At 40.9% G+C, this 19,676-nt stretch overlaps 1 protein-coding gene across 1 annotated transcript in view; it reads left to right on the forward strand.

The window, feature by feature from the left end:
* Positions 1 to 4,427: 4,427 nt before the first annotated feature.
* LOC125480969 (tetratricopeptide repeat protein 1-like) overlaps positions 4,428 to 19,676 on the forward strand; it is a 51,409-nt gene continuing 36,160 nt past the window's right edge. The window contains exons 1-4 of the mRNA XM_048603944.1: positions 4,428 to 4,538; positions 9,532 to 9,938; positions 14,472 to 14,532; positions 15,201 to 15,238. Of these exons, the coding sequence (XP_048459901.1) occupies positions 9,540 to 9,938; positions 14,472 to 14,532; positions 15,201 to 15,238 (498 nt within the window). The 5' untranslated portion in view covers positions 4,428 to 4,538; positions 9,532 to 9,539. The remainder of the gene's footprint in view (positions 4,539 to 9,531; positions 9,939 to 14,471; positions 14,533 to 15,200; positions 15,239 to 19,676) is intronic.

The raw sequence follows: 19,676 nt of genomic DNA on the forward strand, positions 1-19,676 counted from the left end.
CTGCAAAAAACATGGGGTAGTTTCTCTGTTCCTGGGAAGTACTCGATGATGAAGGGCACCCTATCGGACGTATCCTGTGTCTGTCTTCTGAGGACGTCATTACGGTTTTCCCCTGTGGTATGTTGGAATTGGCAACCGATGAGTTGAGCATCGTATCCTGTTCCTATGAGGGAGTCCTTCAACACCTTCAGGTGTCTGTCTCATTCCTCCTCAACCATATGCATAGGGCTTCTCCGTAGGGGATGGCTGTTTTAATATGTTTTGGGTGGAAGCTAGAGAAGTGCAGCCTCATGAGGTTATCCGTAGGTTTGTATAGAGTACTGAGGTGTCCGTCTTTGATGGCGATGTGTGTGTCCAAGAATGAGACTGATTCTGAAGAGTAGTCCATGATAAGTCTGACTGTGGGCTGAAACTTGTTGATATTGCTATGTATTTGTTTCAGTGATTTCTTGCCATGAGTCCAAAGGAAGAAAATGTCATCAATGTACCTGGTGTATAGCATTGGTCGGAGGTTCTGTGCAGCAAAGAGGTCTTGTTTCAACCTGTGCATGAAAATGTTGGCATATTGGGGAGAAAATCTGGTCCCCATGGCTGTTCCATGTGTCTGAATGAAGAACTGGTTGTTGAAGAAGATGTTGTGGTCGAGGATGAAGCAGATGAGTTGTTAGATGGCATCTGGAAATTGGCAGTTGTTGGTATTGAGTACTGAGGCTGTTGCGGCAATGCCATCGTCATGGGCGATGCTGGTGTAGAGTGCCGAAACATCCATTGTGATGAGGAATGTTACCAGTTCGACTGGTCGGTGGGTGCTAAGTTTCTGTATGAAATCCATAGTGTCACGACAGAAGCTGGGAGTTCCCTGTACAATGGGATTTAAGATGCCCTTGACATAGCCAGAGAGGTTCTCACACAGGATCCTATTACCTGATACGATGGGATGTCCAGGTGTGTTGGCTTTGTGTATCTTTGGAAGGGAGTAGAAGTCCCCTATGCAGGAAGTACGTGGGATCAGAGTGCATAGGATTCTCGGAAGGACTGGACCAGTCTGTTCAGTTGATGGGTGTGTTCTTTGGTCAGATCAACAGGTAGTTGTCTGTAGTGTTCCTGGTTGTTCAGCTATCAGTACACTTTCTTGCAGTAGTCTATTCTATTCTGCATGACAAGGGCTCCTCCTTTATCAACGTGAATTGGTCTTAAGAGCACAGATGGCATTGCATTGTGCCTGGATGACATTTTGCACTACCTTTTGAGTGTGGCTGATAAATCTGGCATTCACGCATTCGCTAATGGCTTGAGCGTACCTGTCGAGCCCTGGGCAATGGCCTCCGATGGGGTCCAATTCGACTCCTTCTTTGCCCGCTCCCCCATGGATATCTCTAATCACATGTCAATATTGCGTTTTATAAATTCCTACTTTAGAAATAAAACCAGTCTGACTCCAAACTAAAACACAAATAGATTCTAAACAAGGTCTCATATCTAACATGCATTGTCTGACCTGAAATGTCACCTCTTCTTTACACTGATGAAACCTTTAGTTCTCCCAGGACCATGAGTTGAAAGGAATTTGGGGATTCACATATACATATTAATCAATTAAAACCTTCTAGCTGATTAAAAATTTTACAACCTCTTAGGTTTGTTTAGTACATCCTCATCAATGGTGTGAACCTTTGATCTTTTACTTACAAATTCTGTGTCTGATACCACCTCACTCTGAAGAAGGACTGAGGCTCTGAAAGCTTGTGTTTTCAAATAAACCTGTTGGGCTGTAACTTGGTGTAATGTGATTCCCGACTCTGTTCCTGACAGTATTGATAGGAGTGATCAATGCAAAGTCCTTGTTGTGATTGCAAACATGTCTTCACAGTGAGGTTACTCTCCATTGAATTGTAAGGCTTGACCACTGTGCTAAGTGGAACACACTTTAAACAGAGCTAGCATTCAAAACAGGGCATTTATGAGGAACTGTGGACCATCAGAAGCATCAGAATCCCCACTCCAAAACAATCTGCAGTCTCATAGCTTGATATCCCCCAGTTCATCATTGCAATCAAATCAGGAGACCAACCCTGGTTTAGTGAAGAATACAGGAGGACATGTCAGGAGCAGCACCAGGCATACCTAAAAATGGGGTGACAACCTAGTGAGACAATACCAGATGACTGCTTGTATGCCAAACAGAAGCAGCATGTAATAGATAGAGCTAAGCCTTTGAACCAACAGATCAGATCTAAGATCTAAGTGTTCTGCCACATGAATAACTCAACAACTAACAGGAGGAAGACACTCTAAAAATATCCCCGTGCTCAATAATGGAGGAGACTAGCACATCAGTGCAAAAGACAAAACCGAGGCATTTCCAACCATCTTCTGCCAGAACTGCCTCAGTTTTGTCTTTTTTTTTCAGAGATCCATCTCTGCCTTCTCCTGAGGTCTCCAGCATCACAGGTGCCAGTCTTCAGTTAATTTAATTCATTCCACATCACTATCAAGTTGAAGGTACCATATACTACAAAGTCTTTGGGCCCAGAAAACACACCAGCAATCTTACTGTAGCATTTTTATTATCCACTCATGGGTTGTGGATGTGATATATTGGTTAGTATTTATTGCCCCACCCAGTTGCCCTTGGGAAAGTAGTGGTGAACTGCCATCTTGAACCACTACAATTCATATGCTGTAGGTTGACCTACAATGCCCTTAAAGAGGGAAGAAACAATGATATATTTCCAAGTCAGGATGATGAGTGGCTTGGAGGGGAACTTGCAGGTGGTAGTGTTCCCATGTAACACATGCCCATGCCCTTACCCTTGTAGATTGAAATGGTCATGAGTTTGGAAAGTGCTGTCTCAGGATCTTTGGTGAGTTTCCTGCAGTGCATCTTGTAGACAGTACACACTGCAGCTACTGAGCATCAGTGGTGGAGGTAGGGAATGCTTGAGGATGCCATGGCAATTAAGCAGGCTACTTTGTCCTTTCAAATAAGACCTGCTTTGTCAAATAAGTGGATCTGCAGACCAGATCAGAAATCTTAAAATTCAGTCCATTAATAATGAACAAAAAGATGACTGTTCTTTTTTCAAAAAAAATCATTGTTTCATAAAACAGTCTGCAATGGCTGGGCAACTTGGAAAGGTAAATCATTTAAATCAAATGAAACATGACTGGTGAGAACAAACAGTCATCAACTTCAAGGTTACTGTTGTTTCTAAGTTTTGCATAGAGCTGCACTTTAAGATCTGATAACACCTGTTGAATTCTACCCATCACTTTACCGATGGTCGAGAGAAAACTGATGGGGTATAATTGGCCGGGTTGTATTTGTCCTGCTTTTTGCGTACAAGGCATACCTGGACAATTTTCCACACTGTCAGCTAGATGGCAGTGTTGTAGCTGTACTGGAACAGCTTGATATCAAGCCTCTTGAGTGTTGGAGCTGCACTCATCTAGGCAAGAGGGGAACGTTTCATTACATTCCTGACTTATGCCTTGTAGACGATGGACAGACTTTTAGAATTAGGAGGTCAATTATTCACTGCAGTATTCTTAGCCTCTGACCTGCTCCTGTAGCCACTGTATTTATTTGGCGTGTAGTTGAGTTTCTGGTCAATAGTAACCCCAAGGCTGTTGATAGTGGGGGATCAGTGATGGTAACACCATTGAATGTCAAGGACTAGTGTTTAAATTATCTCTTATTACAGCTCGTCATAGCCTGGCATTTGTGTGGCAAAAATGTTACTTGCCATTTGTCAGCCCAAACCTGTTGTATTTGAACATAGACCACTAAAGTAACTGAGGAGTCTCGAATGGTGCTGAACATTGGCAAACATCCCCTCAGTCCCTCAGAGATAGCAAGAAACGCAGATGCTGGAGTCAGAATCTCCATCTATTGTTTACTCTTACCCCTCCCCCCACCCCATACCTGCGTTAAAAAAAATCCTTCTCCCGGCTACAATCAGTTCTGAAGAAGGGTCAATGGACTTGAAACGTTAATTCTTATTTATCGTCATAGACGCTGCTAGACCTGCTAAGATTTTCTAACAATTTTTGTTTTTGTTTCTGTATGACTTCCAGACCTGCTAACTTTCTCCTGTACAAGTTGGTTGCAAGGCTGCCAGCAGAGCTGAAATCAGACTTCGCCGACAGAGGGCGTGTGGAGGGTGAACTGTTTATGTCATGATTTGTGGGGAGAGCGGATGCGGAATACTAAACGCGCATGCTCCTTACTGCACAGGCCGCTGCAATGTGTAAAAACCGAAAGAACTGTAAATCAGAAACAAAAATAGACATTACTGGAAAAGTTCAGCAGGTCTGGCTGCATCTGTGTTAACATCAGAGTTAACATTTCGGCTCTAGTGACCCTTCCTCAGAACTCCGTAGTGTTTAGTCCGCTCGGTTCTATCGACCCTATGAACTACAATTCCCGGCATCCCTCTAGGCAGCACCCACTCATTTCGATTGGATGGCGTGGCCGGAGGTTGTTGAGATCGTTTCCGCCGGACAGGTTCATGCGCAGTTATTGAGGAGAGGAGGAGGTGAGTGAGGGGTTTAGTGGAGGTTTAGCATGGCCGTCCTGGTTAGTTGGGGTTCAGCCAAGGTTCTGAGCCTGGCCTAGAGGAGAAATAGTGGATGTTTCGTCGGGGAGGGAGAGACATCAGGATTCGCAGCGTTGAAAAGTTTTTTTTAGGCGACGGCTTTCCTCTCCGTGAGGAGACGAGTAGGGTGGTATCCCGAATCGCTGCCAATTCTTTCCAAAATCGCCAAAGCCCTTTACCAGCTTCCCAGCGGCAGGAGCCCGGTTTCTTCCCCGAGGGAAGGGCAGCATTTACATATAGAGAACACACAAAAAAGTGAATCTTTCGAGTCGAATGTGACCCTGTCTTTCACCCGAAGAGTATTTCCAGCTTTCTTTTAATATTTTAAATTTCAGCTTTCTAGCATCTATGGTTTTTGTTTTTGCTTTTTTTTCTTTGTAGAAAAATTATCCAAATACCCAGAAAGGAAGTGGACCAAATCTCAAATCTCCCAGATTTGGGGGTAGGCACAATGTCATCTACCCATCCTGTTTTTTCTAATCAGCCCGTTCAGAGATGTTATTACACACGTCTGGAGCAGGCGGGACTTAAACCTAGTCACCCTATAATGACTGCCTGACAGCTGTTTAATGCAAGTTAATTTACCTTCTGAACAACTTTTGAGACGGCCTTCAGGGCCATTAGTTTCTGATAGGTTTTGAATACTACAACATTGAACAAGCAATAGATCACTGAAGAGAATTATGTAACATTTTAGATCTGAAGGTGAATAGAATACTTATGAATTCATTGTACATTCTACATTTTAACAATGTATTTCAGTATTTAAAGGTTGGAGTAATCATTGAGTTTTGAAGTTTGATTTTTGTCTTGTTAGAAGAAATAGGATTAACATATTGGTGGGAGTTTTTGTATAGTGGGGCAGGGAATTGCTATTACCCTGAGGATCAGGCTTGGAAGAAAATGAATAAACACTTCACCAAGAGATCACAAGGTGTAGAGCTGGACGAACACAGCAGGCCAAGCAGCATCATAGGAGCAGGAAAGCTGACGTTTCGGGCCTAGACCCTTCTTCAGAAATGGGGGAGGGGAAGGCGGTTCTGAAATAAATAGGGAGAGAGGGGGAGGCAGATAGAAGATGGATAGAGGAGAAGATAGGTGGAGAGGAGACAGACAGGTCAAAGAGGCGGGGATGGAGCCAGTAAAGGTGAGTGTAGGTGGGGAGATAGGTCAGTCCGGGGAGGATGGACAAGTCAAGGGGGTGGGATGAGGTTAGTAGGTAGGAGGTGGGGGTGGGGCTTGAGGTGGGAGGAGGGGATAGGTGGGAGGTAGGACAGGTTAGGGAGCCGGGGGCGAGCTGGGCTGGTTTTGGGATGCGGTGGGGGAGGGGAGATTTTGAAGCTTGTGAAATCCACCTTGATACCATTGGGCTGTAGAGTTCCCAAGCGGAATATGAGTTGCTGTTCCTGCAACCTTCGGGTGGCATCATTGTGGCACTGCAGGAGGCCCAGGATGGACATGTTGTCTGAGGAATGGGAGGGGGAGTTGAAATGGTTCGCAACTGGGAGGTGCAGTTGTTTAGTGCGAACCGAGCGTAGGTGTTCTGCAAAGCGGTCCCCAAGCCTCCGCTTGGTTTCCCCGATGTAGAGGAGGCCACAACGGGAACAGTGGATGCAGTATACCACATTAGCAGATGTACAGGTGAACTTCTGCTTGATGTGGAAAGTCTTCTTGGGGCCTGGGATGGGGGTGAGGGGGGAGGTGTAGGGGCAGGTGTAGCACTTCCTGCGGTTGCAGGGATAAGTGCCGAGTGTGGAGCGGACAAGGGAGTCACGGAGAGAGTGATCCCTCCGGAAAGCAGATAAGGGTGCGGAGGGAAAAATGTCTTGGGTGGTGGGGTCGGATTGCAGATGGTGGAAGTGTTGGAGGATGATGCGTTGGATCCGGAGGTTGGTGGGGTGGTACGTGAGGACGAGGGGGATCCTTTTTTGGTTGTTATTGCGGGGAGGGGGTGTGAGGGATGAATTGCGGGAAATGTGGGAGACACGTCGAGGGCGTTCTCGACTACTGGGGGGGGGGATGTTGCGGTCCTTGAAAAACGAGGACCTCAGATGTACGGAAGTGGAATGCCTCATCCTGGGAGCAGATGCGGCAGAGGCGAAGGAATTGGGAATAGGGGATGGCATTTTTGCAGGAATGTGGATGGGAGGAGGTGTATTCTAGGTAGCTGTGGGAGTCAGTGGGCTTGAAATGGATATCGGTTTCTCGGTGGTTGCCAGAGATGGAGACAGAGAGGTCCAGGAAGGAGAGAGAGGTATTAGAGATGGTCCAGGTGAACTTAAGGTTGGGGTGGAAAGTGTTGGTGAAGGGGATGAACTGTTCGAGCTCCTCGTGGGAGCACGAGGTGGCGCCGATCCAGTCATCAATGTAACGGAGGAAGAGGTGGGGTTTAGGACCAGTGTAGGTACGGAAGAGGGATTGTTCCACGTAACCTACGAAGAGGCAGGCATAGCTTGGGCCCATGTGGGTACCCATGGCCACCCCTCAGATTCTCCAGCATCTGCAGTTCCTACTATCTCTCTCAAACACTTCACCAATATTGCTGAAATTTGGTGGTTTAGTCTTTATTGCAAGTGGATCCACAGTTGTTTACTCCTGTAAATTTATATCCTGAAATGGAACCTAGGCCAACAGCAGAGCGTGTATACTGTAGATTTTTGGCAGGGGTTTGTTTGATTCTAATTTCTCTTAGGCCTTAATGGATTTATTCTATTAGCTCTGAGCTGATTTAAATTGAAAGGAACATGAAAGGAGCAGCATGCAAATCCATCAAGCACATATTACAACTTTTGATAAGCAATTCGTGGCTCTAGATACGTCTTTGTCCTTGTATGTTCTTACTTGCTGTATGCGGTCAGGGCAGTATTTTCTTCAAATGTTACATCCTGGATTAAACTTTCAACAAACTTCTTGGTTTTAAACCTTTGCCAGTGCTGATCTTCTCTGAATAAACCCTAAGCAGACTTACTTTGAAGTAACACATTTTAAGTTTGAAAAAGACTATAACATTATCAGTAGTTACATGGTAATACAGCACACATTGAATTTCTGTATCAGTGCAGTACTGGGTTTGCAGGCCATACGGTCCAGTGATTGATCAAATCAGACTGTCTGACTGTGTTTATGATGGCCAGAGTCCAGACTAGTCAGCCAGACCATTCTTATAAAATCCAGGACAACGCTTTCAGATGTGATTCTGACATTGGACAGAATTTGTTGAACAATCCAAGTACGCTGATGGTTGCACAGTGGCTTTCAAATAATCAGCCAAGTTTGTAATTTGCTCGTTTGTCCATGTTGGAAGCAAAATGTATTTTTATGTAGGGACCTGTTTTCTGCACGCAACAAATATATTCAAATATTGCAAATTATTTGATTTAACAAAGGCTTGGGGATCCTATAGTTGCCTACTGCTTTGTTTGTGACAGTGCTTCAGCCAATAAATCAACCTACCAACCAATCAGACCATTCTTTGTTATAAACTGTTAATATTTAAACAGTTTAAAGTTTGGCATTCTTGCATTTGTGCTGATGAATGCAAGACAGAAAGTTTCGCCAAAATGTATCTCTTTTCAGCAATATTCAATTTTATGAATCTTGATGGAAATCTTGTATAAAAGCTCCACTGGCTTTGTTCCTTAGGAGTATACGGGCAAAATGGTCCCTAGTAATAGGTTTTCTTTTTAAAAAGAATATTATGAAAAACTGAATTTACCCAATTTTACTTGCATTATTTGCAAAATAATATGAAGGACTTTGCAGATTTAAGCCTAACCCTAACCCTATACTTTACAGCTGAAGGATAGCAATTTCATTTATATAGTGCTTTTTGCATCCTCGGACTTCTACAAAGTGTTTCATAGCTAATGAAGAGCTTTAGAAGTGTTGCCATTGTTATAATATGTAAAAACGTGAAAGACACTTATTTATATCAAAGTTTGACAAACAAAAGATTCTCATTCCTGATCATTTTTTGCAACTCTCAGTCTAATTGTTTACCAGTAATCACTGATTAGATTTAAACATACAAGATGATATAGTGGCTAAGACTGGAGGCCAATATTAATAAAAGGGAATCTACCACAATGTGAGAATACAACGATGTCCATGGGGATTGCATTGAGACAGAATCCATGTGGAGAAACTTAAATGCTTTTGGTACAGTTCTTTTGTGTGCATTCTAAATAACCAATTGGGAAGCATTGGAGAGTTAAGATCTCTAAACAGTTTGAGAGATATATGACAACAACATTTAAAACACATTTGGGTAGGCATATGAATGGGAAATGTTAGGAGGGATATGGGCTAAGTGCAGGCAGGTGGGACTATTTTAGTTTGGGATTGTGGTCGGCTTGGACTGAAGGGTCTGTTTCCATGCTCTATGACTGTATAAAAGTGAGATAAATGATTGATTTTCAAGATGATGATCAAGTGATAAATGTTAGTCAGGTAATGCTTCCCTGTTCTTTGAATAGTCCCCTGTGACTGTGCATTCTTATATAAAAAAGCAGTCGGGATCACTGTTTAACATCTAATCTGAAAGAATGCAGCACAGAGCCAAGTTTGACGCCTCTATGTATTTTTCTCAAATCTGTTTGACTACTAATGAAAAGTATTTCTTCCTGTCTTTTTTTAACATTGGAAGGGAGAGCTGTGATGAGAACAGATAGTTTAAAATGTGCTGGTGTTCATAGCTTCAAAATTAAAATGTATGAGGAACATTTGTAAAAAGATTTCTATTAATGTAGTTCATTTTGGATTATGGCAACTTTCAAAGTCAGCTCCTCATCAAGCAAAATAAGTTTGAGTATGACTCCACTGAAACATCTTCCATACTGTGTATTTATGGTTCTATTTCTACACAGTTAAATATACATAATAATTATCTCAGTTGTGATAAGTTTTTTGTTTTCTTTTTGATTCAATGGATCAGAACTGTAAATGGATCGGGAATCAGAAGACACCAAACTTTCTGAGAGAGTGGGCACTGCTCTAAAAGTTTCAGATGGTGAAGGAGAGACACAGAAACCATTGTCAGGGCATTTAAGTTGTGAGTCAACTTCACACAGGCTAACACCTATGGAGCGTGAAACTTTAGGAGCCATTGGTAATGCTGAGAAGCAACGATCTGCTCACATTGTTGATGACGAAGAGACGACAGAAGAGCGCTTCTTTGAATGTAGAGAATCACTGGAGACTGATGGTTTTGTGGACACAGAAGATGATGTAACACATTTAGAGCTGGAGGATGATTCTGAAATAAAAGAAACCAAAAAGTTTGAGTTAGATGAAGAATATTTAAGAGAACTGGAAAAAGATATGCCTGAAGAAGAAAAAAAGGTAATACATGTGAATTGAGTTCATCAGATAATTTGTTTTGAATTTCAACCTGGTCTCCAGTTTTGTGAATATAGAGCACATTATTTTTATTTTATCATTTAATTTGCGTTACGGTATTTCTGTGCTAGTGTGGTTCGGGTTCTGAAATCCAGATATAAGTAAAGTTTTGTGAGGTGTCATTTTCCTATACAGTTTCCACTTGTCCATAACTACCGCTATATATTTCAATACATTATGCATTGGGCTGTGACAATGGCATGAAATTTGATGTCCGCATTAAACTAAAGGTAGTAGGTGCAGACCTCAAGGAAAAGTGACTCAGCACTTTAATACTGCTGTCTCACAGCTCCAGGGACCTGGGTTTGGTTCCACTTCAGGTGTATGTGTGGAGTTTGCATATTTTTCCTGTGCCTGCATGTGTTTCCTCCAGGTGTTCCAGTTTCCTCCCACAGTCCAAAGATGTGCAGGTTAGGTGGTTTGGCCATGGGAAATGCAGAGTTATAGGATCAGGTTCGGTCTGGTTGGGATTCTCTTTAAGGGTCAGTGATGACTCGATTGGCCAAATGGCCTGCTTCCATATTATAGGAATTCTATTCGACAAAAGCCTCAGAGGTCTAGTGAGCTTTATGATGAGATTGTAAAAATAGGACCTGAGGTAGACCATTTGGATCCTAGAGACTGCTCTACCATTCACTAAAATAATGTCTGATCCATTTGTGTTTCGAATTCCATATTCCCATCTACTCCTGTTAACTTTTGATTCCTCAGAGACAACCAGCGCTTGGAGTTATCATTCTAGTGAACTGACATTTGCACGTTTACATCCTTTCTTAAATAAGGAAACTAAAACTGAACAGATTTGTATTTGAGATGTGATCTTACCAATCCCATGTGTAACTAAAGTGTAACATCATTAATTTTATGTTCCATTTCTCTTATTGTAAAGGATAAAACATTTCTTTAGCTTTATTGTGCTTGTGGATTGTAGTGTTCTTCAGTATGGATTCCTGGTGTGGACCTGTGATCTGTCATCACACCAGTCACACGAAATAATTCCCAAAAGCAACAACGAGGAAGTAAACAGCACTAAAATCAAATCACCTATTGCTGTTTAAAACCTCAGTTACATCTTATTGAATAAAGGGTAATATTTTAATGGAGTGTATAATAGCAGTGTCAGAGGAGAAAAGGAAATTTGTTTCTACATAATTGAATTCTCTGGATGCTGGCTTGAATTGGAATGGGATGCCAGTCATTTGTGGCAGTGCACTCAATATGGACTTTGTTTCCTGTCTTAATCTGTAATTGTGCTAAGTGCCGACCTTGTAGTCAGATTCAGAGGGACAGTAATTGTGAGCTCTGATAAGTCAAAAGGAATAGAGGGTAGACAGTAGCGGAGTTGAGGCCACAAGTTAGCCACGATCTGATCACATGGTGAAGCGGGGTGGAAGGACTGATTGGTCTATAATTTATGTTTATAAAACCCCCTGCAAAATCTTGACCAGTCTGTCTGGCATCAGACTCATTTGACTGTTAAATCCACAAGTGCACACAAACCCATTATAAATATTCACAGTCCCCTTTCTAAAATTTTATATGACAAAATTCCAGTGGCCTTACCTAATTTGAAATCCTGTGGGAAAGCTGACATTTCCAAAGCCCCAAGATTTCAGAAGGTAACAGGCTTCAATCTTCCATCTGCACTTGTGTTTCAAACCTTCAGTTAAGCTGCAAATTATGGAATCTGTTCCACACATGCACAGTTCTGGAAGATCACAAAATATCCATTGCTACAAAATTTAAATTTACTTTTATGAATTAAATTTGTATTCAATACCTGTTAAACAATATCTCTTTAAGAGATTCTATGTTTTAATGCCACAATAATGTCCTTTCTCAATGATGCATTTTGTTTCAAGTATTTCTTCTTTAAAGCCATAAATGGTGGAATCATCCAATTCACTGTTCCATAAATTGATTCTAGTGCATCCTTTTGCTTTTGAAGGAATCCGAGATTGCCAGACTGCATTTTTAAATGTTGGCACTGATGTGGTTAACATTGGAGTAACTTATGATCTATTATTTGCAGGGCATCCAGTTGATAATGCCATTCCCTTTTATTGTGAATATTTATTTCTTTATTATTCACCTATTTTGTGCTTCCTACTCCAGCAAAAAAATGAGCCTATCTTGAAATCCAGGTACTTGACTGATCCATTTCATAGAAATACCTCTATCATTCAGTTTCTACTTACTTTAGTTCACTCCTACATCAAGCATGCTTGTTATTCTCACCTGTTTTGCGTTTGGAGTTATTTATCTTTTTCCTCTTTTCTCAGCTTGCCTCTTCCCAATGATCAAAGAATTGTGCATAATCACCATTTCTCTTGCTGCTAAAGTATATTAGAACCATGCTTTCCCAACAATGGGTGGAGAGTCCAATCGAATATGAAGGAAAACCAAAAAACACTTGAAACATGCAATAGGTTAATCTACTCCTGTAAAGAGAAGATATCATTAGCATTTTAGTATAATTCACAAGTGGAAAATAAAATGTACAAACGTTTCAATAGAATTGGTAAGGAGAGAGAGCAAGGGAGTGCTAGAAAAAGTACTGCTGTTTTCAATTGGGATGAGGTACAAATTAGTTTAGCTAACAAGTTAAACCATCCTCATATGGAATTCAAGTTATAACGATGTAAAGCTGAATTTTCAAATAGCAAAGACCAAGAGGCATGCCCTTTGAAAGATAAATAGTGAATTTTTGCGTAGGGAAGAGAACGATTGCTGCAGTAAGAGGTGTGGAATTAAAATTAAAGTGCTACAAAACAGAATATATTCAACAACTTTCAATAAGAGTACCTTTAACGTAAAACCTACCAAAGCACTTAACGGGCATTATACATCTGAATGTTACCTTGTGCCACATATGGCAATATCGAGGCAGATGACTAAATGCTTGGTAAGACTTAGGTTTAAATATGTGAAAGGAAAGAGTGAAGCAGGAAAATGAGAGAACTCCAGAGCTTAGGGTTCAGGCAAGTGAAGACATGGCTGTCAATGGTGATGCATTTAACCAAGCCCAAAATTAGAGGAATACGGATATCTCGGACAGTTGTAGAGCTGGAGGAGATTAATATTGTAGAGGAGTGAGATTAATGAGAGATTCAGAAAAAAATTGTAATTTTGAAATTGAAGTGTTGCTGAAGTGAAAACTAATGTAGGTAGTTGAGTGCTTGGGTGGAGTGATAGGTGAGCATGCTGCAGGTGGATATATGGGTAGTGGAAGTTTGGATGACCTCCGGTTAGTGCAGGGTAAAATGTGGAAGTATGTTGGAATAATCAAGTCTAGAGACAACAAAGGCATGGATGAGGGTTTTATGTGATCAGGTAGTGGTGGAATTGAGCAATGACACAGAGTTAGAAATAGGCGGTCTCTAGTAAGGGTGTAGAACTGTGTTCGCTCATCTTGATTAGGTGTAGCAAAGATCGTTGGTTATTAAAGTCATGTTTAGACCAGAAGATTTCAGGTTCAGCTGCATCAAAATGGTCCAGTGAAACGAAATCTCTATCATATACGGAGAAATCATACCAAAATTTTATTTTTCTTCTGCTTTTTAAAGTTTGGTAAAATCTTTAAGAATTTGAATGTATTAGGTTGAGAAAACAAAACAACAATTGTTGGGGAAATATATTGCTGTTCCTTCTGTGTTATTTGGGCAAATCCTTAAATTCTCTCCGTCTTGGCATTGTGGGTATACTTGCAGCATGTGGACTGCAGCATTTCTGGAAGGCAGTTCACCAGCATCATGAGGGCACCAAGGGATGGGCAGTAAATGCTGCCTAAGCCAGTGATGGCCACGTCACACAAATTAATTTTTTAAAAAGTTGTAGTATACTAAATTTGGAATCTCTAGCCCACTATTTTGAAGACTAACAAATGAGCTGCTCCCAGATGATTGCTATTGGGCTAAATGTACAATATTTGTCCACTAGTCAAATAATTCTAAAACTTTGTGTTGCATAATGTAAGGCTGCTGGTTTTGGAGGATTGAGTGAACTGAAAACATAGTCAATTTGATATACAACACCTTTTACAGATATTTTTAATCAACCTTAGAATTTGAACTCAGGCCTACGGAGAGTCCCCAGATGTAAGACCTTTTAGTTGTCAGTCTGTCACTGAACATTTGTTGACAACAAAATTTAGAAGATGTCTAAGTTCTGGTATGTGAAGTACAGAATGGAGAACTGAAGTCTGTAATGGGTTTTTTGTTTATGCAACAGTGATTACCATGAACAAAATATATGACAGTACTAGAATTCAAAACCTTTAAACCTGTAAGGATATTCAAAAATGTAGGTTGGTGGTGGTATAGGACCTGAAGGCGTGTGTGTGTGTGTGTGTGTATATATATATGTATATATGTATAGAATTGAACACTTTTCACGTTACGGCATTGTGCTTGGAAATGCTGCACTTTATTTTCATACCCTGGATTTTTAGACTCTCACCAACATTCTGTTTTGCAGCGAAGGCAAGAGGCGAGTCTAACATTGAAAGAAGTAGGAAATGGCCAGTTTAAAAAAGGAGGTAGGTTTTGTTTTCCGCCATGTTTTAGTCTCAAGTATATTGAGGTTAAACAACTATAATGGTCATTTAACTCAACATGGCCATGATTCAGAGAAATTTAAAATAGTTTCGTTCATTAATTGTTTATCGATTTAGTCATGTTACCTGTTAGTGTATTGATATTGCAACTGAAAGGGTTGTTGAGAGTAAAAATCAATATTTCCCTGATTTGTAGCTGAAACAGAATACCCTGTTTCCAAAAGTTTTCTCACTGCTGTTCCAAAGTGCTTTCTTTATCCCTGCGTTTGCTCCTGATAGCAATATTTGCATCTGGTACTCAGAAGCAGTAAGACATTTGGTCCTCCAAGCTGTTCTATGATTCAGTGAGTTCATGGCTAATCTGGTTGTGGACTCAACCCCACTTTTACTATCTGATCCTACATAACCTTTGCCTTGTCTCCATCAAAAATCAGCCTTAAATGCATTCAGTGACCCAGCCTCCACTGCCTTCTGGAGAAGAGAATTCCGCGTACTAAAAACTCTCTGGGACAATGCCTGTTATTCTTAAATTGCATCCCTAAGTTCTAGTCTCCCTGGCAAGAGAAAATAACCTCTTGGTATCCACCATTTAAAGTTTTTCAGCATCTTGTATGTTTCTATACGATTACCTCTCATCCTTCTAACTCCAGTGGATATAGACCCAACTATTTCTATGTACCTTCATAAGGTAAGCGTTCATTCCAGGAATAAATTGAGTGAATCTTCTCTGCTTTATTGAACTGATTTCAAAGCAATCATATCCCTTTTTCAAATAAGGAGACCAAAACAGTACAGAGTACACCAGATGATTTTTCACCATAGTTTTGAGCAGCAGCAGCAAAACTTCTCTAATTTTTTTTATTCCATTTTACTTGGTCATACCTATTGGGGTAGTGAATTGATGTAACACTGCTATCCATAGAGTCAGCCAAAAGTTAAAAATTTAATCAAAGTATGAAAAGTGTCCAATTTACCGTTTGGATAAAACCAGCTTAACGGAAAATATGGACCAGATTTCTGTAATTAACAAAAACAACTAATTATTGCAAATAAATATGTTCCAATCACAGGTAGACAACTATGAACTGTTGACATATAATTCTACTAGTTAAAACTCTAACTACAGAATCCCTACAATGTGGAAGTAGGTTATTAGGCCCATCAAGTCCATACCGACCCTCTGAAGAGCATCCCACCCAGACCAAGCCCCTATCCAGTACCTGTAACCCTGCATATCCCATGGCTAATCAACCTAACCTACACATCCCTGGATGCTTTGGGCAATTTCCCATGGCCAATTCACCTAACCTGCACAGCTTTGGACTCATGGAAGGAAATCAAAGTACCTGGAGGAAACCCATGCAAACACAGGCAGAATGTGTAAATTTCACACAGATGTCACCTGAGGGTTGAATTGAACCCAGGTCCCTGGCGCTGTGAGGCAGCAGTGCTAACTATTTAGCTGCCTAATCAACTTCTAAAGCCTCCTTACACACGAAGAGATAGAAACACAGGCAAAAACATTGGTATTATGGGTGGACTGAACAGAATACTGAAGAAACCGTTTTAAAAACTCCAACCCTCAGGATTTTAAGTAGTGTTCAGTTTGTTTCCTAAGTTCTTTAAGTCTCTTTTTTCCTTTAGGTTCCCACTTCATGGAGACACAGTTATAAATTATAAATCATAAATACGAATTGTAAAGTCTCTGACTTAATGGTTAAAAACAACAGCTTACAGCAACTGGTGGGAGAAAATGAACCTGTTTTCTTCAGGCTTTAGATATTTTACTGGAGGGAAAGAAATAGAACACCATCTGCCCTTTCAACAGATGAGAGGCTTCTGCCAGTACTGTTCACATCCACAACCTGTTAAGCCAGCCAGGAGCTAATCAGATCATTGTTGTCAGGCAGATGGTCTTTGGTGTTCATAACTGGTTGCAACTCCACAAACCAACCAGCAACCTGTTTCTGTGAAATCTTATGTGTACTCCCAAGAGTCAGGTCTTGTACAAGCATCTTCCCCCGTTGCTTGAACAAAGCAACAATGTAAACACCACACACAGTTTCAGTAACTAACTTTTTAAAAGTACAGTAATTCTTTCCTCAGTTTTTCATTCTAAAACAGTCCTTTTACCAATTCAGCCCAGATACAGTATTTACAACTTATAGATATTAAAACAGCACCTCATAAATGCTGCTAACATCTAGACTGCATTCAATTGTGTACAGTCACTAATGACTTTCAGTTGATTCTCAAGTTCAATATTTTTGTCACTGCCAAGATTTCTACCTCTGGCAGTGCTCCATTCTATCTTTACATGATCCTTATTCACACCGTTGCTGGAAAGTCTCAACCACAGCATCATTGCCTCTGAATTCAATTACTCCAATGTCTCTTTGCCTTCTAATACTCCCCTTCTTGGATTGCAACTTACAAACCACTTATGTTCTTGGAATCTTAACAACCGTATTTGGCTCTCTGTGTACTGGTATGGAAAGGTTAGAATGACTGCTGTTGATATTAGGATGATTGGAAATTGTCATTGCCTGGTTCTTGCATGGCATACATGTTACATAGCATGTACAAGTCCAAGCCTGAATGTTCAGATCTTGCTATGTGCAGTCACAGATGTGAGGATTTGCAAGTGGAATAAGCAAGCATCCCACTTCTGACCTTATGAAGGAGAGATTACTGGTGGAGCAGCTGAATGTGGATGTGTCTTAGTCGTGATCCTGAGAAATCACGCAGAGGTGTCCTCAGGCTGAGAGGATCAATGTTCCACAACCACAACCATTTTCCCTTTTGCAGGCTATCACTCCAACCATTAGAGAGTTTTCCCCAATACACATGGCATTGAATTTTGCTAGGTTTTTTGATGTCACATTCAAATGCTGTCAAGAGCAGTCATTCTAACCTTCACTTACTAGTACAAAGAGAGCCAAATAAGGTTTTGTAGTATCATCGAAATCTCTACCATCAGTACCAGGGTGGCGACCATAGATCAGAAATTTGACTACTTCAGCCTATGAATACCTGACTGCACAGATATAGGCTGGGAATTCTATAGCGAGTAACTCATTTCCTGACTCTCCAAAACTATCGACCGTGCGCAAGTCTGAAAAATATATTTCACTTGCCTAGCTTGGTGTGGCTACGTCAATCTCCAGAAACTCCAACCATCCAAAGCATATCAACCTATTTGATCTGCTTTCATCACCTTAAAGATTTTATTTGCCCATCATGGGTGCACAGTGACAGCAGTAGGTACTTCTACAAAATGCTCTTCAGCAATGCACCAAAGCTTCAGATGCTTGGAAATCCCATGTCCTATAAGTTCTTCTCAAGTCAGGTGGCATACTGATTTCAAAATACATTGGCAGTCCTTCACTATTGCTGTATTGGAATCTTGAAACTCCTTCCCCCAACAGCACTGTGGATAAATCTACACCATAGGAACTGCAGCAAATCAATAAAGTGACTCCCCACCACTACATGGGCAGTTAGAGTTGGGCATTAAATGCTGGCCTTGCCAATGATCATCATCATGTTAATTAATAAGGATACAAAATTTAATCCTTGTCATAATCTAAGCCCACACGTAAAATTTGCTTCCTGTAATCTCTTCAATTTTATTCAGCTCTGTGTTTTTGTATATCCCCTCTGTTCATTTGATTCTTACACTCTGGAAAGTTTTCTTTAAATACTTCTTTCTTACTTAGTCTTATCCCTTTTTGAAAATTTCCGAATATCAATCTTTTCAATCTGTCTTTCAAGTACCGTCAATAATGCTTCTCCTGCACTTTTCAGTTCCAATTATTACTCTTTGTAAAGAGGTTTCTGAAGTTTTATGTTCCATGCACTCTTATTATACAGGTAATATATAATGTAACTTTCTGAATTCAACCCCCAATTGAGAGTAAAAGTTTGCTCCTAAATTTTCCAAAGTATGAGGATTTGAAATAATAATGAAATCATTTTTTTTTCCATATACTGAATAAGCCAGTACTCTTTGTGAAGTGTAACATTTACGGTACACTCAGTTCCATATGTTCCGAGGTGGTTTTGGCAAGGTTTTCAAGAGGACATTTGGAGCAGTTCACGTGTGACTGGAAACAATTCCAGTGTTGCAGTTGAAGACCGAGAGGATGTTGTGGGAGAGTGGCAGTTAGCTGAACTGTAGGGACAGCAGCTGAACTGCACAGATTCTATGTAGGGAGATTCAGGAGTCTGGCTCTGTGCGTTTAGAATTAACTCAGCAAAATGATTTAGGAACTAAAGGCAGCTAACAGTTGGAGTCGGGACTTAGAAGTCCTAGGGAGCTGTGAAAGGGGAATGGTTGCTTACTGTATGTTGGGGAATGCTGTGAGGGTTTGAGAGAGGCCTGCAATCATTAATGCATCATTGCAGCCTAGAGAGTGAGGAGTTGAAAAGCTCGAGTAGTGTTTGCCTGAAGTAGCTAAGCAGAATTGGATCTTGAAGGCAGTGCACAGAGAGTATGGGAAGCTACCTTGGGCAGAGCTGACTTAGTGAAGCTAACTGATGAAGAGCTAGAAATTTTTTTTTTATTGAAATGCAGTTTGAGTCCAGGGGAGCAGGAGGGAAATCAACCAGGACAGGAGCTGCTGTTGAGGCAGTCAATGATAGAGTATTTCTTGAGAGAGGGTTTCAAGGCCAGATTGCAAAAATGATGAATTGTAATCCGTTATGAAGTTCAGCGAAATTTGATGACCCACCATATCTTTAATGTCTGAAAAGTTAAAAAATAAATTGTGGGATCTGTCTTGGTTGCATTTGATATTAGATGTGTTCTGTGGGAGTGAGAGTTCACAATATATCACCCAGGTTTACTACATGTTCTTTTCTCAGTGACAAAAATATGTTGTATATGTATTTGGAATATGTTATTGTTCTGACTTTTAAAGTATTGTTTGTCCAAAATGCTTTATTCTCTTTTGTAAGACCCCTGAATCTCAAGTTCTTCTGTCTACTCTAAACAGAAATGTTACTGGTATCTGAGACAACAAGGTGCAGGGCTGGATGAACACAGCAGGCCAAGCAGCATCACAGGAGCAGAGAGGCTGACGTTTCGGGCCTAGACCCTTCATCTAGGCCCGAAACGTCAGCCT

The sequence above is a fragment of the Rhincodon typus genome, chromosome 12 (assembly GCF_021869965.1).
Source record: "Rhincodon typus isolate 14 chromosome 12, sRhiTyp1.1, whole genome shotgun sequence".
Lineage (NCBI taxonomy): Eukaryota > Metazoa > Chordata > Chondrichthyes > Orectolobiformes > Rhincodontidae > Rhincodon > Rhincodon typus.